General features: G+C 41.8%; 1 protein-coding gene across 3 annotated transcripts in view; it reads left to right on the forward strand.

The window, feature by feature from the left end:
- The first annotated feature begins 4,186 nt into the window (after nt 1-4,186).
- Nucleotides 4,187-21,814, forward strand: part of DNAJC6 (DnaJ heat shock protein family (Hsp40) member C6) — a 140,803-nt gene continuing 123,175 nt past the window's right edge. Inside the window, exon 1 of one of the 3 annotated variants that reach the window (XM_045802128.2) lies at nt 4,187-4,362. In XM_045802128.2, the coding sequence (XP_045658084.2) occupies nt 4,248-4,362 (115 nt within the window). In that variant the 5' untranslated portion in view covers nt 4,187-4,247. The other 2 variants (XM_045802127.2, XM_045802130.2) reach the window with 2 other exon arrangements.

Consider the following 21,814-nt stretch of genomic DNA (forward strand, 5'->3'; position numbering starts at 1 on the left):
AATCACATGATGTTTGGACTAAAAGGGCAAGCCAAAGAATGTCTCTCTCATCCTGCCCTGGCCTGTGAAATCCAAGTAGTGAGCAAATAGGCCCCTCCAAGTTGCTGCTTCAGTCCACTGGACATGCGAGGGCAATGGAAGAAAAAGACGAGTCTCTAAGCCAGGCCTACTGGGGCTGCTATCACTTAGCAAAATCCCAAAACCAGTTAGTGAGAGTCAGGACATACAGGGAAAGGTGGTGGCAGATCCCAGAAGGAAAGTTTTAGATCCTCTGGTTAGATCCCCTACACTAAAGAGAATGAGGGTGGTGGTGGTGATGAAAATAGTAAGCTAAGAGGAGAAGGGACATAACAAATATTTTATAGACCATTTGGGTAACCAGGACTAGATTCCAGGTGTCCTAACCCCAAGGCCAGGTAGGAAGACCCAGGAGCAGAGGGCAACCCTAGTCTAGGGTATTAGTTGGTGGCACGTGGCCACTATTTCTGAGCAGTGTTATTAATTACATCACTTGTTCTAGGGCCTATGTCTTCAGACTTTAGTCTGGATGCCATGGAGAATAAAGGTTGGTAGAGAAGAAAAGTCAGCTTATTGCTGATAGAGAGAGAGAGGATACTCTCAATTTCTATTCTCTTCCCAGTCTCTTCCACTTTCCTTCCTTATTTCATATCTTACGATTCTTCTGGATTAGAGAAAGAATAAAATAGGGCTTCCCTATAATTAGAGTGTCATTTATCTAGACCACTAAGGGCCTCATACCAAACATTTAGCCTTCACTGACCTACCTGGGTCTCTGTGCTTCTGTCACCTTTGAAGTCCTCCCCAACACCTACCAGATGATCCTTGGCTTCCTATTGTGATCCAGGAGTCATGACATGGTTGAGTGTAGCCATGAAGGCATGGATCTATATTGAATCCTGGCCCAACTTTCTTTTAGATATTGGAACGAATGATATCAAATTGTAGATATGGAACTTTTTTAAAAAATTAAACTTATTAAAAAAATGATTATAGGTTTACATGCAGTTGTAAAAAATAAAACAGATCCCACAATCACTTTTACCCATTTTTACATAATGGGAACACTGTGTGAAACTATAGTCTAATATCAAAACCAGTATGTTGACATCAGTACAGTCAAGGTACAGAACAGTTCCATCACCACAGGGTTCTTTGTGTTGCTCTTTTATAGGCACAACTTTCTCCCTCTTTCCTGGCAACCTGTTCTCAATTTCTATAACTTTGCCATTTCAAGGAAGTTATATAAATGGAATCATACAGTATGAAACCTTTTGGGATTGGCTTTTTTTTAGTCAACACAATTCCGTGGAGATTTCTGTAGTTGCCTATATCGATAGTTTGTTACTTTTCATTGGTCAGTATTATTGTGTGGTGTGGAGGTACCACAGCTTGTTCAATCATTCACCCATTAAAGGACATCTGGGTTGTTTCCATTTTTGGCCATTAGGAATAGAACTGTTATGAACATTCGTGTATACAGTTTTGTGTGAACATAAGTTTTCCTTATTTCTGGGATATTTACCCAAGAGTGCAATTCCCGGTCTCATAGTAGTTGTTTGTTGAGTTTAATAAGAAACTGCTAACCTGTTTTCCAGAGTATCTGTACCATTTTGCATTCCTACTAGCAATGTATGACTGATCTAGTTTCTTCTTGTACATCCTTTCCAGCATTTGGTGTTGCCACTATATTTCATTTTAGCCTTCTGATAAGGTGTGTAGTGATATCTCATTGTGGTTTGAATCTGTATTTTCTTAATGGTTAATGATGCTGCATATCTTTTCATGTGCTTATTTGACATCTGTATATCCTCCTTAGTAAAACATCTGTTCATGCCTTTTGCATATTTTCTAATTGGATTTTTTTAATGTTGAATTTTGAGAATTCTTTATTTATGATAAATACTAGTCCTTTGTTAGATATGTGGTTTGCAAGTAGTTTTGCCCAGTCTGTATGTAGCCTATCTTTTCATCCTCTTAACAGGGTCTTTCACAGACCAAAAGTACTTAATTTTGATAAGGTTCGATTTACCAATTTTTCCTCTTATAGATCATGCTTTTAGCAACATGTCTAAGAACTCTTTGCATAGCTGCAGATTCTAGAAGATTTTATCCTATTTTTCTAAAACTTTTATAGTTTTATATTTTATACTTAAGTTTGCAATCTATTTGACTTGATTTTTGTATAAAGTATGAGGTTTAGGTTAAGGTTCAATTTTTGGCCAATGGACATCCAATTGTTCTCATATCACTTGTTGAAAAAGCTATTTTTCCTCCATTGGATTGCTTTCACACCATTGTCAGAAATCACTTGGGCACATTTATGTGGGTCTATTTCTGGGTTCTTTATTCTGTTTCATTGACCTATGTGTCTCTCCCTCTGTCAACATCACACTGTTTTGATAACTATAGAGTAATATCAAGTAGAGTGATTCTTGCCATTTTATTTTCTTTTTCTATGGACTTAGAACTTACGTTTTTTACCATTTTACTTGGGAATAAATTTCAAACTTATAGAAAGTTGCAAAAATAACAATAGTACGAAATATACCCATGTACTCATTATCCAGATTCACCAATTATTTACATTTTGCTGCATTTGCTTTATCACTTGCCCCACCCCAATACTTTTATCAACCATTTAAAGCTAAGTTGAATGCATCATGGCCCTTTATTCCTAAATACCTTAATGTGTATTTCCTTAAAATAGGGTTATTTTCTTACATAACCACAGTACAAGCAGGGGTGGGGGAGAGGCAGGCAGAGGGAGAAGCAGGCTCCCCATTGAGCAGGGAGCCTGATGGGGAATGGAGGGCCTCTATGGGGGGGGGGGGGGAGGCGGCTGGACTCATGCTCTATCCCAGGACTCTGGAATCATGACCTGAGCTGAATGCAGATGCTTAACCAACTGAGCCACCCAGGTGCCCCTCTTTAGCCTTCTTTAATCTAGAATATCTCCACAGCCTTTCTTCATCTTTATGACATTGACACTTTTGAAGAATACTGAACCAGCCCCACTTTTAAAGTGCAGTCCTTACTTGGGGTTTATCTTAGATTTCCTTATGATTAGATTCAGGTTGTTGTGCATTTGTGGCTAAACTATTACAAAGCTGATGTGTCTTTCTCTAGTGTAACACGTCTGGAGGCACTCACATTTCATCTGCCTCCATTTTAATTTTGATCACCAAGTGAAGCTCTTGTGTGATATTTGTTTGGGCCTTAAAAAATGGCAATTTCATGATCCCACTCGACATATACCCTTTATTAAGGTTTTATATGTATAACCTGCCCTCCCTGGTTTTTTTTTACCTGTCAAGTGTGGATTAATAATTTCTCTCCCATGAGTGTCATTGGGAGGGTTAAATAAGGTAACGTATGTACAATCTGACACATAAAAAGCACCCCATAAATACTGGCTACACTTATTGCAGCCAGCAAGTGTTAAGGGATCTTGGTTTGGATCTTCCTCTCAGACACTCCAAATAACAAGCAAAATCACGACAGAGACAACATGGTGGGGGCAGCGGCAGCCTCAGCTCTGCCATTTCGGGTTCCTCAACGAGAAGCCGGGAAAATGCCTCCCACCCCACGGGTGGGTGCTGTGAGGTTTAATGGCACGTAGGTAAAAGTGCCTGGACATAGACTGGGTTCTCAAATAATTATTAGTGATTCATAAGCTGTTGTATGAGCAAGGTAGGAATATCTGTCAGACTTAACAATTTAAAAATATATATATAATGTGGGATTCTGAGGCAATAGCAAGGTATTAAAAAATATGGTTAGCCCAGAACTTGGGAACTGTCACCATTTAGCCCCTATGGGCGGATGACTTCACCTCTCGGAGCTTCAATTTTACCATTCGTAATTTGGGGCGCCTCCCCGGGGATCCCGGTGTTAATTACTGATGCCTAGCAGTACCTGGCACTCCACCGCCGTCTTCTGAATGAAGGACGGGGACGGAAGCGTTCACCTGCACAGCTGCCTGGCGCTCCCGAGCTTCCTTGAGGGGCGCCTCACGGCAGCGTCCACGCCTCGGCCGCCCGCACCCGCGCGCTGGGCGCGAGCAGACGCCCCCCCGCCCCGCGCCAGCTCCCGGCCGCAAGCTCCTCCCCCGGCGGCCGCGTCCACCCCGGCGACCGCCCGGCACCTGCAGACGCGCGGCGGCCGGGAAGCGCGAGGCCACCCTCGGGCGGCGGCGGCGGCAGCGGGGGAGGGGCGCGGGTGCACAGATGGGAGCAACTGAGAAGGGCGGCAAGAAGAGCCGGAGGCTGTTTTCTTCTCTGCGGCCGTGGAAGGCGACCCGGCGGCTGTGGAGGACGCGCTCGGCTCCCAAGGCGGCGCAGGGTGAGTGTGGTCGCGGCCGGGGGACCTGTTACGGCGCGCGGCGGGCGCGGACCCGACTGCAGGGGTCCGCGGTGGCTCCCGCAGCCGGAGGCGGCATCTGGAGCCCACCTCTCGGCCCCGGGGACCTGAGGGCGGGGGCGGCGCGGCCTGGATGTCCAGCCTGGCCCGGGCGACCCTCCATCCTGACCCTCGGCCCCTGTGACAAGACCAGTCCCTGAAGCTCTCGCGCGGCTGCTCACCAAACTACGGGGGCCGGTCTCGGTGGCACTGTCCCCTTTCTCCTAATACCCCTTGGCCCCTTAAGCATCTCTCGTTGGGCCAGGTGGTTGCAGCTTGTTTTCTGCAAAAGCCCCTGTCTGTACGTTTGACTCTGGGCACAAGGAATTCAGGCTGCCTCCGGGACACAGTCTATTCAGGTTTGCGTCCCGCCCAACACCTGGCCGGTTGCCTGCAATGCAGTAGCCATTGGGGGGAATGAATCTGGACCCAAGTCTACCTTCAGGGTCTTCCCCATGTGGACCCATCCCCTTTCCAACCTGTTTGCGGTGATTCCCTGTTATCTCTTAAGGTCTAGTCACAATAAACTACTTCCCAAACACAGTACACCCTGTCCCTGCCATGGCCTTAACTCACGTTTATTCAACCACTGATTCACTCCATTCACTCCTTCCACAATTTGTATTGAGCTCTTCCCGTGTGCCAGGGCCTGGAGTGAACAAGATAGGCAAGGCCCAGCTCATGGCACTTCTTCTAGAGGGGGAAATAGACATTACACACATAAGATAGGTAAACATCCCTGTTACAGATTGTTGTGTGTGCTGGGAAGGAATCACAGTGTGCTGGGAGAGGAAAAAAGGCAGAGGCACCCTGGCTTACACGGCAGATGGGCAGGGAAGACTTCTCTGAGGCAATGTGGTTTAAAGCAAGACCGGAAGACTGAGTAGGAGTTACTCCAGCATGGAGTCTGGGGAGGGCATTCCTGCCAGAGACAGAAACAAGTGGAAAAGGCTCCCCGTGTGCCTGAGCTTAGCAAGGGGAAAGTGAGGGAGGCAGGGCCTGGATCAAGATCCGGGTAGGACATGACGAGGGGGAGTTTGGATTTTATTTCTCAAGTGAGCTGGAAAGCTACTGAAGTGTTCTCAGCAAGGATGTGACATGATCTGCGAGCTCACTGCCTTGTGTGTATTTGCAATGGCCATGCTTTCGTCTCTTAGCTTACCCCTCCATCAGAGATGCACGAATGCCATTTCCTCGGTGAAGGCTTTCCTGGGGTTTCTGCCACCTGTAACCTCTTTTTCTGTAGGGCGTCTGTCACTGCTCATCTGGTATTATAGATTCCATGTGGGCAGGTTCTCATCTATTTCATCTTTGCATCCCCTACTAGGCTATGTCCAGGCTTGGTACTTTCTAGATACCTGTTTGCTAGAAAGAGAGAGAGAGAGAGAGAGAGCATGTGTGTGTGTGTGTGTGTGTGTGTGTGTGTTTCCTGTCTTGTCCTTTCCATCTGTTTCTATCATCTGAGGATTCTTTTTCTGAGAAGCTGACATGCCTTGATTTCTAAAATGGCCGACCTGATCCGGGGCAGAAGCTACACTGCACCAGGGCCCTGTCACCGATATAGTCCTCACCGACCACCCCCCCCCAACCTCCGCCACAGGATTGTTTTGAAGATTAAATGAATTGATGAGTTAAATGAGTTAATAATTGTAAAGTGCTGTCACATAGTAAACATTCTAAAACTAAATTTGACCAAAAGCAAGAATGATCTTTTAAATATTTATTTATTGAGTTAGAAACAAGCTTTTCTATTGTTGGTAGTTAGACGAAGGCTTGGTATTGTCATCTCGCTGGCTTTCAAAGAATGTGTTATTACTTTTAGTCAATGAACAATTAAATTCCTTCCCCACTGCCGTTGAACTGTTGCTGAACCTTAGTAGGTCCGAAGGCTAACCACCCTCTTACTTTAGCTTGCCTGGGGAGTTGACTAGAAGGCTCACTGCAACAAGTATTCCTTGAGTGATAATTACATGCAGAATGTAATTCCAGGTATTGTGTGAATGTTTACAAAAGAGGACTAAGTAGATATTTCTACTGTAATAAAATGGGTTAGAATAAGTCTCTAGTTCTATAGTTTTTAAAGGAGTTCTCTATTCTGTATACAGTTGTCCTCTCTTCTCTTTTTCTGTCCTAGAGGTCACCCATGGTTTCTTGGAACCCACTGCCACACCACACCTCTTTCTTTTTATTTTTTAAGATTTTATTTATTTATTTGTCAGAGAGAGAGAGACAAGCAGGGGGAATAGCAGGCAGAGGGAGAAGCAGGCTCCTGCTGAGCAAGGAGCCCGAGGCAGGACTTGATCCCAGGACCCTGGGATCATGACCTGAACCAAAGACCGACGCTTAACCAACTGAGCCACCCAGGCATCCCCACACCTCTTTTTTCTTTTCTTTTTTTTTTTTTATAAAGATTTTATTTTTTTGACAGAGAGAGAGACAGCCAGCGAGAGAGGGAACACAAGCAGGGGGAGTGGGAGAGGAAGAAGCAGGCCCATAGCGGAGGAGCCTGATGTGGGGCTTGATCGCATAACACCAGGATCACGCCCTGAGCCGAAGGCAGATACCTAACGACTGTGCCACCCAGGCGCCCCTCACACCTCTTTTTTCTTAAGTAGAGTCATGGTTGCTCACTATTTCTGTACTTCTTCTCTCGTACAACCTGGGAATAAGGCCATTACAATGTCTTATGTAAATGGTACCTTACAGTTTGTAGAATAGGTCAACTACAAGATCTTGTTTCAATCATGACAGCACCCTGGAAGGAGGGAGGGCAGATGGTGTTTATTTCTCCCATTTTATAGATGAGGAAGGTGAATGAAGAGACAGAGTAACTTGCAGGAGGTCATATGACTGGTGAGTGGCAGACTCAGGCCTGATGGCCCACACAGCATTCTTTCTGCCACATCTCCCTGCACAAAATAAACATGTTCCGAAATCTATACTCATGGAAAGAAGTAAAATTAATAAATATTATACAATGAAAGAAATCCATATCCCTATTTTGTTTTTCTTTTTAAAGGTGGCCTGATTTTCACATAATGATGGGACATCATCTTGTAAGTGATAGACACCAATTTGGGCATCTAGAATCATGTGCTTTGGTGCCAGACTCTGATTTGAATCTGCCTTTAGTAAGTGGCACAGTAATAAGCTGTGTGATCTTGGGCAAGGTGCTAAATCTTTTTAAAACTCAGTTATTTGTCATATATAAAATAGAGATGATAATTCCTATGTCACAATGTTACCATGATGATTAAGTGAGTTAATGTATATAAAGTGCCTGGTACACAGTACTTACAAGGTGGTAGTTATTATTTTTTTAATATTAGTCCAGATAGTGTACCATATGATCACATCCCAACAGTGGTTAGTCCCAGGGCTGGAAGGCTCAGTAACCTATGGGAATAAAACATGGTTGGGAAGCTCCTTAGGGGCAGCTGTTCCTTCTGTACTAACCAGAAGGTTTTTCACATCGTCCTTTTTGTTCCCACCTTTTTTTTTTTCCACCAGGAGTCTGCAAGTAAGAAATAATTTAGCTTTTGGGGACTCTTGGCATCCTTTCAGCCTAACACTGTGTCCTGAATACAGCAGACACTCAATAACTATGTTTGTAATGAAAAGATCCTTTAGGAAATCCTATCTATCTATCTATCTATCTATCTATCTATCTATCTATCTAGAGCCAAAAGATATATATATTTCAGAATGTATCTGAAATTTACTATATGATCACTTGTGACTGTAGGTAGGATAAATACTTAGAAGGACAATTACTGGGTTAAAAGGAAATGCTTTTTTATTATTTATTTATTTTTAAAGATTTTATTTATTTATTCGACAGAGATAGAGACAGCCAGCGAGAGAGGGAACACAAGCAGGGGGAGTGGGAGAGGAAGAAGCAGGCTCATAGTGGATCCCGCAACGCCAGGATCACGCCCTGAGCCGAAGGCAGACGCTTAACCGCTGTGCCACCCAGGCGCCCCAGGAAATGCTTTTTTAATCTGGAAAAATAGCTGACCTCCATACATTTGTGCTAATCTAGTTCCTACCTGTCGTGTGTGCGATTCTTGATTCCTTACATCCTTGCCAATACTGAGTACTGTCAGACTTTGTAATGCTTGCCAATTTCATGGGTGTGAAATGGTACTGCATGGTTGTTTTATATTGACTTTCCTTAACGCATAATGAAGTGAAGATCTTTGTACATGAATATTGGCCATGTGTGGATAAGGCCTATGCATGTCTTTCCCCATTTTTTGTTTTAACTTGATGGTTTGTCTTTTTCTTATCCACTTACAGTTCTTTCAATACTCTGGATACTAATAATTTGTTGGCTTATATGTCCAAACAACTTTAAAAATATACCTGAGCATGTCAGCTCTTCCAAATGGGAATGTGAATAAGCTGAGCCCAGTGGAAATTAATGCCCTCAAAACTTCCAACCTTTCTAGATAACTATATTTTAGACAAATATCAAAGCTTTTAGGTTATGGAGAAGGGAGTGAACAGTTGGTGGAAGTATTTTGGAAGAAGTAGATCTTGAAACAACAGTAGAAACCTGGCCCCAAGTTTCTCCCACCAGAAATTACCTCCCCCAAATCCTGGTGGGCAACAAGCCCTTTCCCGAGCTGCAGTATTCCCTGGAAAGACAGAGATTGGAACTTGATCCAGTCTCCATCGGCAGATGGTGCTTTCCAGGACAAGTTACTTGGAGAGGAGGACAGGTGATCTGTGGTTTAATCTTTCACTGCCAGTTTCTAACCGTATACCCCTAAAAATAAATTACATTGAGTGGAAATAATGATTACTAATGAGGGATATTGAAAAGATCAAATGAGATCATAAATATGAAAGACCTTTGTATATACAAGGATATTTGCTAGGCTCTGTGAAGTGACCAACACTGTGCCAGAGTGGGAAGAACTCATCTTTAGGGCCTATTCCTTACCATCTGTTCTGCGTACAGGTGCATGATTGTTGAACAGTAGTTCTCCAAGTGTGGTCTCCAGACTAGCAGCATCGACCTCTCCTGGAACTTGTTAGAAATGCAAAGTTTGGCCCCCACCTCACAGCTACCAAATCAGAAACTCTGGAGTTAGGGTCCAGCAATCTGTCCTCAAAAGCCTTGCAGTAATTCTGTTGTATGCTAACGTTTGAGAACCACTGGCCTAGTGGGACGTGCAAAGGCTTTAAAGTCAGCAAATGTGGGTTCTAAAAGTTTAACTCTCTCATTTGCCAGCTTATGGCATGAGCAACTTACTAGGCCCCCTTGGGCTTACAAGCTCTCATCTATAAAAGGAAGATGGTATCACCTCCCTCACAATGTTGTTTTGAGAACAAAGTATCCTAGCTCTGCTACTTTTTAGCTGTGTATCCTTTGGCAAGTCACTTCTCCTTTCTGCCTCATTTTTCTCATCTAAAAAAGATGGAACGGCAAGAGTTATCTCATATGCACTGTTTACTCTGTGCCAGCCATTGTCCAAAACCTATGCATATTTTTATTTTATTCTGACAGTAACCTTGTTTTGCCATCTGTTTTACCAATGACAAAATTGAAGCACAGAGAGGTTAAGTAACATTTCCAAAGTTATACAACTGGTAAACTGGGATTCAAACCCAGGGAGGGTGCTGTGAAAGTCTTTGCTTTCAACAGAATGCTTGGCAAATAAGTTCTCAATAAACATCTGAAGATGATGATAAGAAGAGTGCCTGGCACAGAGTACGTACTCCATGTATCAGTTCCCTTCCCTTTGCCTTGTAGCGCGGCTTCATGGGAGCCTCTGCAGCTTTTCTTATACTCATGCTGCCCTGCTGTGTGGTGACCCGCCTCACAATACTTCCTCCACCCCCAGGCAGCAATTTTTCTGTATTCATCTCCTTTATGGCCACTCGGATGCTCTGAGCAAACCATACAGAAGCTCGGTGGGATGGAGGAAGATGAAGAGAAGCCACCCTGCTGTCACTACCTCAGCATGTTTTGGGAATAACCAGCTCAGCTAGAAGAGGGTCAAGGCCAGTCACTGAAAGGTCATTAGGTCTGCCTAATTTGGGACATAGCCTTCAAACCTCTTTTGCTCTCAAATTTCCAAGAGAATATGAAAGCTCTTTTTTGCTCGGTTCTTCTTCAGTGTAAAATTTACAGCTGGGAAGTTGAACCCACAATATTAACAGCAGCATTTTTTCTTTCGTTTTTGTTTTACAAGGACAATACAAAGACTTATTCTTTTTCAATTCAGGGTTTCACTCATTGTTCTTGAAAATTCTGTTTGGTTTTGCTCTCAAGATGGCCTCCTTTCTGGGCATGACTCACTGGTCTAGTGACTCAGAAGTGGCATCAAACAAGACAAGGACTGTGCAGAGCTATGAAAGGACTTGGTGGCCAGTGGAGCCTGTTTGAGCTTTCGCTAAACCCAGCTATTGACATAGGGCATCATTTCCCTTAATGGGTGTTTACAGAGGTCCTTGATACCAGTTTCTTTGAAGTGTGGGGTCTGTCGGAGACACTGCTTAATTTCGGAACACTCCAAGGCTTGAGCCCATTGTGGTCCCTCGACTGGGTGGGGCCTTGAGGTTTACTGTGGGGCAAGACAAGGCTTCCGAGAATCCACCTGACCCTGCTTGGAATGGCCCCAGAAGCAGAGGTCTAAGGCTTTTGTAAATATTGTAGCAGGAGGGAAAGAAAAGGCTCTTTTTTTTGAAGACGACTTCAGACTTCTTTCCACTTAATTAAAAACAACAACAGCCAGTCAATTAAGGATGAATAGAGATGAATAGATATGTGATAACACAAATATATCAAAACATGGTCAAAGATGTTCGCCGTGCAATGCTTCCAACTTTCTGTATGTGTGAAACTTTTCACAGTACAATGTTGGGTAAAATGTAGGTACCCCTAGAAATGACCACACTCTTGAAAACAATTGGCTTCCTTTTTAACATAAATGGCAGCCCATTTCCCACTTCCTCTCTCCTCCCAGACTTAGTCTTTTTTCCTGGGAAGCCTACTTGATTAAAGCTCACCTCCTGGAGTGAGGCTGGGGGGGGGGGGGAGCTACTCCTAATGCCAAGGCCTGTACATTCTTTCTAATGTGTTAACTCTCACAGCAGCCCTACAAGCTAGTTATTATTTTCTGTAGAAGGTGCAGAGGGGTAAAATTGACCCAGGTCACAAGGTAGCAATATTAGTCTTAGAGCATTTATGGAGCCCTCACTTTATGTGTCAGGCTTTGTGCCATGTACTTTACATGTATTAACTCATTTGAGCCTCACCCAACCCTAGGAGGTAGGTTCCATTATTGTCTTCATCTTACAGATCAGGAAATATAGACATAGAGAGGTGTAGAAGAGGGTCCCAGATTACTTTAGGGGCCAGGACATAGCAGAGCCCATACTTGAACCATCTCTCCTACTATATGGCCCCTGCCCTACTATTCAAACCCAGGCCTTGGCATTCCTCCAGCTAATCTGTAAATCAGCATCCCTTGTAGGAACCTCTTGCCCTGAAGCCACAGACTTCTTGAAGACAGAATGCTTACTTCAGCGCTGTGTCATTCTTGGAGTCCAGAGCCGTGCCTGGCACAATGAATATTTATTGAATGAAAGAGTGCACAAATGGTGGCTTCTTACCACCTACTTCTTCTCTGCGCTCTCTACACCCAAAGGTGCTCCTAACTGGGCACATTTTGGCCGTCCTGGACTTGCTCCTTGGAGATGGAGATGCCTGTTTCTTTGATGTGGTCTATGAACCAACATGGTGGTGCATTTGGTGGCCAGCAAGGAGTTCCAACAAAGGCAGATTTTTCTCACCAGTCTTAAGTTGTCAAAGAGAAGCATAAAGGTATTACCCACTGCCAAGGAAAGATGGGAACAAAAAACAAATACTTGAAATTTCCCAAAACTTTTAGGGAGTCTTTGAATTGTGGAAGCTAGAAATCAACTCTAGGACCCATAGTGGCCACGGCAAGCTTTTGCTCTACAGCTATATTTGACTCTTGGGCATAGTAATGACCAGGTGAACACTAGCTATTAGTTCTCGTAAATGTGCCCAAGTATGTTGATAATTATACCTTACATTTATATAGGGCTTAGTTTGTCAAGTACCACATCTATTCTCCCTTTTGATCTTCTGAAAGGCCTGACACATACACGGGGCAGATATGATTAACCCCACTTTATAGATGAGGGAACTGGTGCCAGAGAGGTTGTCACCTACCCTACACTACTTAGTTAATAGTGGTAGAGATAGGTCTTCGACCCTCTTATCTCAACTCCTACTCCAGCAGATTTTCCATGTCAGTTTTGCATTTAACCCAGCAATTTCTGGGGATGAGAGCCACAGGTAGGTGTATTTTGTGTTGTTGCTCTTCTTACAACTTAGTGAGGTCCTGAATTGGGTCAGTTAATCTTTTTGGATATCAGTTTACCCACCTATAATGGGGAATAAACACCCCCCATCACCTAGAGTGCACCTAGAGCAGAGGAGGTCGCGAGGAGTCAGCACTTAAAAAAAACAACATCTGAGTGAAGATATTTGGAAGGGACTATGATGACCCTGACCCATTTTTCATAAAATAAATTAAATGTCACTTCCTCTGGCCACCCTGTCTAAAATGGCACATCTGTTACTTCATTCCCATGCTTCATTTTTCCTCGTGGCATGTATTGCCATTTACTGTATGTTTACATTTGATTGTTTATTGTCTGTATGAATACTCTCACCAAAATGTAATAGCCACAAAACCAGGATGCGGTCTGTTTTCTGCACTCTGAATCCCTAACAGATGGAATTCTACCTGGCATAAATAAACATTTGCTCAATGAAGGAATGAAGGAATGAATCTGAGCTATGTAGTGATTGAAAGTAAGCTGGAATTGGATGATTGAAAGATTTGCTTGAATTTTCCTTGCCCTCTAAGAGAGGGCTCTCGTGGTCTGGCTTCCTTGTGCCCATTTCCGGCTCAGCCTTGAGAATTAACTTATGCCTGGATGAAATGGGTTCAATAATCCGTGTCCATGCAGCAGACATGGGTCACTATATGCCTCTGTGTTGTAACAGCCTGTGAGCAGCTTGAGGAGTGGGACTGGTCCTCTTCGCTGTTGTATCCCCACTACTTAGCATGGAGCCTGGGCCACAGAGAGGTAAAAGAAATATTTATTGAATGGATGAATATGAAAAAGAAAACAAAGCACAGATCTCTTAATTCCCTCCAAAATTAAGGTCTCCATTTGAGAATAAGCTTGGCACATGGCACAGACATTCCCCTTTCAACCTGAACCAAGTCTCTACAGAGACGAGGAGGTACTAAACAGTTGGTTCCCTAATCTAAGAAAAGGAAAGGCAAGCCTAGACTCCAGATCCAGTTCCATGCCATGTTTTGGGATTTGTGTTTACGTCGGCCTTCATCCCCATCCTTTCTGCTCCAGCATAAGCAAAATTATCACCCCGCACACTGACTTGCATGCAATTATCAGAGCTCGGGTGCTCCTCCGTTGAGGGACTTCGCCCCTGAGACCGCTGACTTTCTGTGAATGACAAATCAAAAGTCAGGTTTGCAGAATCAGCCGGACTTTCCTGCTCATTTGCAGCAGAGGGAGGAAAGGGAGAATGAAAGATTCTGAAAATAAAGGTAAGGGGCCAACTGCAGAGGGGAGGCTAAAAGATGCTAGGGATGAAATGTCACTCCACAGATATGGTTAGTTTGAATTAATGGCTGATTTTAAATTACTGTGTATATATATATTAAAAATTCTAGTTATGTAATAAACAAGACTCTTTTTTTTAATGACTAGCTTCTGGTTTCCAAACATTGTGTCATTCAATTTTCCATATCTGTGCTACCAAATAGAACAATATTTTTGTATTCTTCCTTTAGTCTTGGCAGAATAACACATATTTCCATTTCACAGATATTCTTATAAGAGCTCCCAGGATTTTGATAATTTTATTTTGGGAGAGTTCATGATAGTTAATTAATACATAGGTTTTCAGTGCATTATTGCAATTGGAATATCTGAAATACTTCGGACTTTTACAGTTTGGGTTCACAAGAAAAATGTTGAGGGAGAATTCCTTAATGAATGTTAATCCTTCCAGGAGGACCCAATGGAGAGCCATCACTGACCTTCAGAACTGTTTATCTTGCAGAGATGTTCGCATGCAAACTACCTTCACCCCTCCAGCCTCCAGACCCTCGATCCCTGGTACATTATCACCACCCCCCACCCCATTACTCGATTTCTGTTTGAGGCAAGGGGGAAGAGAAAAATGGATTTAAATGAAAACTCAGGAAAGCACAGGGCTCACTAAAATGAGCCAACCAAATTCTTAGTTCAGCAACAGGGATTCTGAAGGATTCTGGTGTTTTAAATTCCGAGGCTCCTTAAATTTTCTGCCGCAGTTGGGGGAGGAGCGATAGACCCCAAGGTTTCAGGAGGCTACACGTGTTCCCCGACCCCGTTACCGGAAGGAGCCCTTCCTGCTGGGTTGCTCTTGCTCCTGGTCGGAGTGGCGGCGGAAGGCGCATAGGGACCAGGCTCCCGGGGAAGCCCCCCTACCCGCCTCCAGGATTGCTCCAGGGCAGCCGCCGCAGCAGAAGACGCCATCTCCGCGCCGCCGTGCCCAGTCCCCTGCTTCCCGAGCGCTAATTTTAGGGTTTGCCCTCCCCCTTTACCCCTCGGTCTTTCTCTGTTCTCGCACCCGTGCCGCTGCGCAGCAGTTTGCACCCCACCCTTTCCTCCCTGTGAGCTCTGCGTTAAGGAAGCCCCAGCGCTTTGCCCTTGGACACCGGGGCTGGGGGGCGCAGGTGGAGGCTGGCACGCAGTGCCCCGGGTAGGTTAATTTGCGCCCACCGAGCCTCTCCCCCACCGAGTTAAGTTGTTTGGGTGACCGGGGAGACGACACAGGCCCCAAGCTTTTTCCTCCCTGTCCGCCCTGGGGCCCCCAGGCTTGGCCTTCCCCAGACCAGTACCCAGCCACTCTCTGGCTTGTTATAAGATTCTCACCTTGTGATGGTCAGTGATGTTTATTCCACATTAAAAAAGGAAAACCACCCTCCCCTGACCAAACGACAACAACAACAACAACAAAACACCCAAAAAACCAAAACACAAAAAACAAAACCCCAAAGCCACAAACAGCCTGATGCCAGTGAGGAGGCTGGTATTTTAATCTACTAAACTGTTTGTAATGAAGTCTCCCAAACAATGCCACTTTCTGTAAGTGAGGCTTTAAAAGGGGCAGGGGTAGTTGGTATTGGTAGTATTAACATCTAATAGGCTCTGAAGCATTCACATCCACGTATTGATCTGTGTGGTTTTGATGTTTAAATTTTAATTAAGCAGCCTTAGGTGGGGGGGAAAGAGCTTTGTATGCATGGGCCTGGCAAGTCAAAAGAGGGCCTCTCCACTGCTAAGCCAGCCTCTGGTGAACAATTAAAGCCCGTGCCTGTGTAATCCAAAGTATTTAAACGAAGTTGAGAGTGTTGGCTTTCCCCCTGTTGTTTTCAGTGGCCAGAGAAAGGGTTTTTGGAAAGAAAAAAAAAATTGCTTATGTGCCATGTCATGCTAGGCCAAGCTCCTGTTTTAGAAAAAGCTAGGACTGCCTCCATGGGAGGCTCAGGATGAGGCTAATATTCACTCTTGTTTGGAACGTCAAAACTCAGTTTCTCAGTGTGTCAGCATGTTTTAAGCTTCAAATCCCTAGCTGCTTTTCGAGGGGAGCTGGTATTTAAAATTTTTGTTTCACTTTGCTTTGGAAAGAGCCTTTGGTTGGGAGTCAGGATAGTTAGGTTCTGGCTTGTTTCACCTAATTTATTAGTGACTAAGGACAAGACGCTTTATTCCTTTGGATCTTAGTTTACTTATTTGTAAAACGAAGAGATGTTAGACTAGATCACTGCCCTGCAGACTGTGGGTGGTAAGAAAGTAATGTGGTGAGTCTGGAGCAACGTTCTAGAAAGATGACATAGAATCAAAAATGCCAGACACCACTGCACCTGGTAAGGGTAAACATTGTTTACTGAAACTTCCGCTTTGAGTATTTATGCTTGTTTATGCCTGTAGGTATAGGCTGTCTTGATGTCAGATCTGTTTCTTACTGTGAACCCCAGTCAGGAGTTTGAGAAACACTGAAATACAGCACGGCTTCCTAATTTGGTTTTCACGGAGTCTGTGAAGTGCAGTTTTATATGCATGTCCATTTTGTTTATGTATGAGGAGAACATCAAGAGTTTTTCTTGGATTTTCAGAAAGGTCTAAGATCCTGTTCTGAATGGTTGTTTTTCTAAGGTCTCCCAAGACCCTTCCAAGCTGATTTATTAGTGATCAAAGAATCTTTTCAGGGCCAGGAGATGTATATGTGTTGACAGAGAGTAGCTTAGTATACAATGGGAGGTGGTGTGTGTGTGTGTGTGTGTGTGTGTGTGTGTGTGTTTAACCTGTGCCCAGTACTGAAGAGAAGGTGTGACCATGGTAACCAGACCATGAGAGCTATTTGTAGGTTCCAGAGTACCAGTTGGTGACCTGAATATGAAACATAAATATCTAAAAATTTGATTCTTTATGCTGAAAACTACCACAGAAAAACTGTTAAAATGTTGTAAATTGTCTGGAAGTCAACTCTCCTTGCAAAGACTGAAAATGAGAATCAGATAAAATATGAGGAGGTTGACAGGGGCAAATAAATCATCAGGATATTGGTAGGCAGAAACCGAATTTTTATAAGCTACCATCACATGACTAATGTTAGTAAATGTTGAGTTGTGGTTTAACAAATGCCTTTCTTTTTCTTCCTTTTGGTACCTCTTGTTTTAACAGTTCAGTGAAGATTTTATTTATTTTTGATTTTTAATTTTTAAAGATTTTATTTATTTATTAGAGAGAGAGAGAGACAGCACAAGCAGGGGGAGGGGCAGAGGGAGAGGAAGAGGGAGAAGCAAGCTCCCGCTGAGCAGGGAGCCTGTCCTGGGGCTCCACTCAACTCCGGGCTTGATCCCAGGACCCTGGGATCATGACCTGACACCAAGGCAGACGCTTAACTGACTGAGCCACCCGGGCACCCCTCAGCGAAGCTTTTAAATACAAAAGCTTTTAAATACAAAATGCTTTGCGAGCCAGAAAAAAAAATTATATACGAGGCAACTAAGAAGAAAATCATTGAATGAATGAATAAATAAGTAGATATTGGCAAACATGACAGCTAATTATAATAATAACCATAACTTCTATTTAATGAGCAACTAGTATGTGAAAAGCTCTGTGAGGTGCTGTATTGTCACAACATCGTAGGGTAGGGGGTATTGTGCATATAAAGAAAAGACTTTTGTTTAGGTACACATGGCTAGTCAGTAGCAGAGTCAGGATTCAAACCCACGTCATTTTACCTCCAAAACTATTCACATGGTAGGCAAGGGTTTGAGAATAAGTAGCATGGTGAAATTGCATAGTTATTAATAAAATTTTCAACATCATCTATTATTAGAAATAATTTACTTAGTGTAAAAAGGGAAATGAGAACCATAGAAATGATGGCTTTTGACTAATTCTCTGGATTGTATTTGGAAAATAGGCGTTCCAACTCAACTTAAAATTTTCCTTTTACTTAGAAAGTTTTCTGAGTATTTTGTGCAGCAAGGTTTTAAAAGCAGTGATATGGGGGTGCCTGGGTGGCACAGCGGTTAAGCGTCTGCCTTCAGCTCAGGGTGTGATCCCGGCGTTATGGGATCAAGCCCCACATCAGGCTCCTCCGCTATGAGCCTGCTTCTTCCTCTCCCACTCCCCCTGCTTGTGTTCCCTCTCTCGCTGGCTGTCTCCATCTCTGTCGAATAAATAAAATCTTTAAAAAAAAAAAAAAAGCAGTGATATGAAAGAATTGGAGTGGAGAATTTGAAAATTTGGTTGGAAATTTTTTTCCTACTAGAGTGTAGGGCAAAAAGTTCTCTTTTAAACGTTGTTATTTTTCTATATCTCTGAAAAACAAGCATGGCCTTTTTTGAACACATGGAGGTTATATATAACATTTTAATATGGTAAAACTAGGTGTGGAACATTGTCTATGTCAGCAGTTCTCGAAAGAATTTCATTTTTCACTGAAAGTTATTACAAAATCTGATTGGGGGTTTGAATATGGACAGATCCAGGCTTTTAGGTAATAAATATTAAAAAGATTATGGTGTACATCCCCCAATCTATAACCCAAATACAGTAAGTAGAAGGAAATTAAAAGATTTTGTGATTTTTCTTAACCACTATGACTGTGTTGATACTTTTAGAGAAGACTCAAATTCTTTCAAGGATTTTTGTCATTTGCTGCTTGTGACTGGGTAGGTTGGAGAAATGATATGTTGACTGGGGTGATCTGTAAATGGCTGACTGATTTCTTAGTTTTCAGGGCTAGCATGTGATAAAACTGGGTTTTTAGCCTGGCCTATTCCAGTGGTTCTCAAATGGGCAAGGTACTGCTTTTGGGCTGGGGGAGGGGGGCCACTGGAAGTATGTAAAGGACTCTAGAAGCATTCACTGGGCAGGAACCAGAAATGCTGTAGATATCCTGCAATGTTCTGGACTGTTCCATTCAGTGACAAATTATCTCGTGTCCAGTGCAACTTTCAAATGTTTTGCTGAAGAGGTAAGTGAAAACCCTCTATACTTTTCTGAGCCTAGAACATAGATTGGTTTTACACTGAAATATATATAGACTGAAATTTCCAGGATTAAAAATGCTGTGCAAATTGAGGAGAGATCATACTTAATTTTGTTCAAAAAAACCACTTACCCAAAGCAACGCTGCTTGAATTTGAGAAACCAATAAAACACACCTGTCTCATTCAATCTACATAGAGGTACATGTACCTGACTACTTTATTACGTTCTCTAATATAGTATTGCTTAAGCGTTTGCATATTGAAATCCGTATTTTTAATATGACTTTTTTTACTTCTTTTACATTATAGTTGGTATATTATATGTATTTTTGTTTAATTTTGTGTGAAGTAGGCCATTTTACCTTTCAGTTTCATTTTGAGATACTAAACAGGGAAATACAAAGTATTTTTACATTATATATGTTTGTGATACTCAGAGTATACAAAATGACCTCCTTAATGATTTTTAAAGAATTTGAGCCAACATTACAACTTTTGGAGATTGTATACTCAATTCTATATTTCAGGTTCATTTAAAAAATTAGAACGATCTACAAACAATGAAATTGAGCTGAGCATAAACTGCCCTCTTTCAGGCAGAAATACTGGGATATAGGTGTTACAAATCTTCTAAAAAATGATGTCACTGGTAATTGATTTTTATTTATGCCACTGTAACTGGCAACTTGAAATTTCACTTTCTAATTGCTTGTTGTTAAGATATATAGAAATATGGCTGATTTTTATTTGCTGACCTTATTTCAGGGGTGTTGCCTAATTCACTTATTAATTTTAATAGTTTTAGATTTTTATAGGTGGTTAGATTTCTGTGAATAATGACAGCTTTATTTCTTCCTTTCCAATCCTTAGACTTTTTATCTCTTGCATTATTGCACTAGCTAGGATCTCTCTCACAATGTTGACTGGAAGTCGTGATGGTGAGTATCCTTATCTTGTTCCTCATCTCAAAGGAAAAGCTATCCGTCTTTGACCATTAAGTACAATATTTGATGTAGGATTTACATAGGTGCTTTTAAAAATCAGATTAAGAAAGTTACTTTCTATTCTTAGTGTGCTGATAAGTTTTTATCATGAATTTTATCAAAAGTTTTTTTGGATCATGATATCATGATTGTACTGTTTTATTTTGTTAATATAAATTACCTTGATTTTTTTTCAGTGTTAACTTTGCTCAACTTAGTTGTGATATGTTATCCTTTGTATATGTTACTAGATTTGATTTGCTAATATTTTGTTGAGGAATATTTTTGTTCACAAGAGAGATTAACCTATAATTTTCTATTGTTGTGGTCCCCTTGCTAGGTTTGCACATCCGGGTTTTGCTGACCTTATAAAACAAGTTAGGAGATATTTCCTCTTTATTCTGTTCTTTGGAATGGTTTTGTAAGATTGGAATTATTCTTTAAATGTCTGGAAGATTTACTGGTGAAACCATTTGGGCCTGGAAATTTTGTTGTAGGAAGGTTTTAAAAGGTGGATTCATTTATTTTATTAGGTACAGGTTTATTCAGATTTTCTATTTCTTTTGGTGTTAGTAAGTTGTGTTTTCTAGGAATTTATCCATTTTATCTGAATTTTCAAATTATTACTAAAAGGTTTTCTTTTTATCCTTTTAAGATCTTAATATTTGTAGGTTGTATGGTCTTGTCCCTCTTTTTTTTGTTAATATTGATATTTCTTTCTATTTTTTATACTGGTAATTCTCATTTTTTTGATGCGTATTGCCAAAGTTTTATGAATTTTATTTATCTTTCCAATGAGCTAGTAGTTTTGATTTGGTTGTTTTTTATATTATAAATTTGTTTTCTATCTCGTGAGTTCTTTTATCATTATTATTTACTTTACATTCTTTGATTCCAGTTTTCTGAAATTTTTTCTAGTTTCTTAAAATAGAAGCTTATATCTCTGATTATCAGTTTTCTTCCAAAAAATATTTTCATTTAAGGGTATCAGTTTTCCTCTAAGCATAGCTTTAGCTGCATCTTGTTCGTTTTGTTATGTCATATTTTTATTGTCATTTGTATTCAAACTATTTTATAATTTCCATAGTGATTTTTTTTTTTTTGGACACACAGGGTCATGTAGAAAAGTACTTCTTTTAAAAAAAATGTATTTATTTTCATTCCAGTTAGTTAACATACAGCGTTACCTTAGTTTCAAGAGTATAATATAGTGCTTCAGCAGTTCCATACATCACCTGATGCTCATCACAAGTGCCCACCTTACTCCCTACCACCTATTTCACCCATGCCCCACCCACCTAGAAATGTACTTCATTACTAAGCAGTTGGGAGTTTCTAGTTTTTTGGTTTTTTTCCCCCTGGTGTTTGTTTCTACCTTACTTTTTCTGTGGTCAGAGAACATACTTTGGATGATTTAGTTCTTTTAAATTTGTTGCAACTTGCTTTGAGGTCCTGCATATTGTCAGTTTTTATGTATGTATCTTACGTGTCTATTTTTTTTTTGAGACTGATTAGGCCTTTATTTTTATGTATTTATTTTTTTTAAGTACGTCCCACGCCCAATGTGGGGCTTGAACTCACAACCCTGAGATCAAGAGTTCCATGCTCTACCAACTGAGGCAGCCAGATGCCTGCCCCTTACATGTCTACTTTAAAAGAATGTGCATACTGAGGTCATTTGGTTCCATGTTCTATATATGTCAATTATATCACTTTTTAAAATCTTGTAGCACAGATCTTATATATCCTTACTGTCCCAGTATGATTTTGGAT

This window comes from Ursus americanus, chromosome 12, assembly GCF_024610735.1.
Source record: "Ursus americanus isolate L20-20 chromosome 12, mUrsAme1.1.p, whole genome shotgun sequence".
Lineage (NCBI taxonomy): Eukaryota > Metazoa > Chordata > Mammalia > Carnivora > Ursidae > Ursus > Ursus americanus.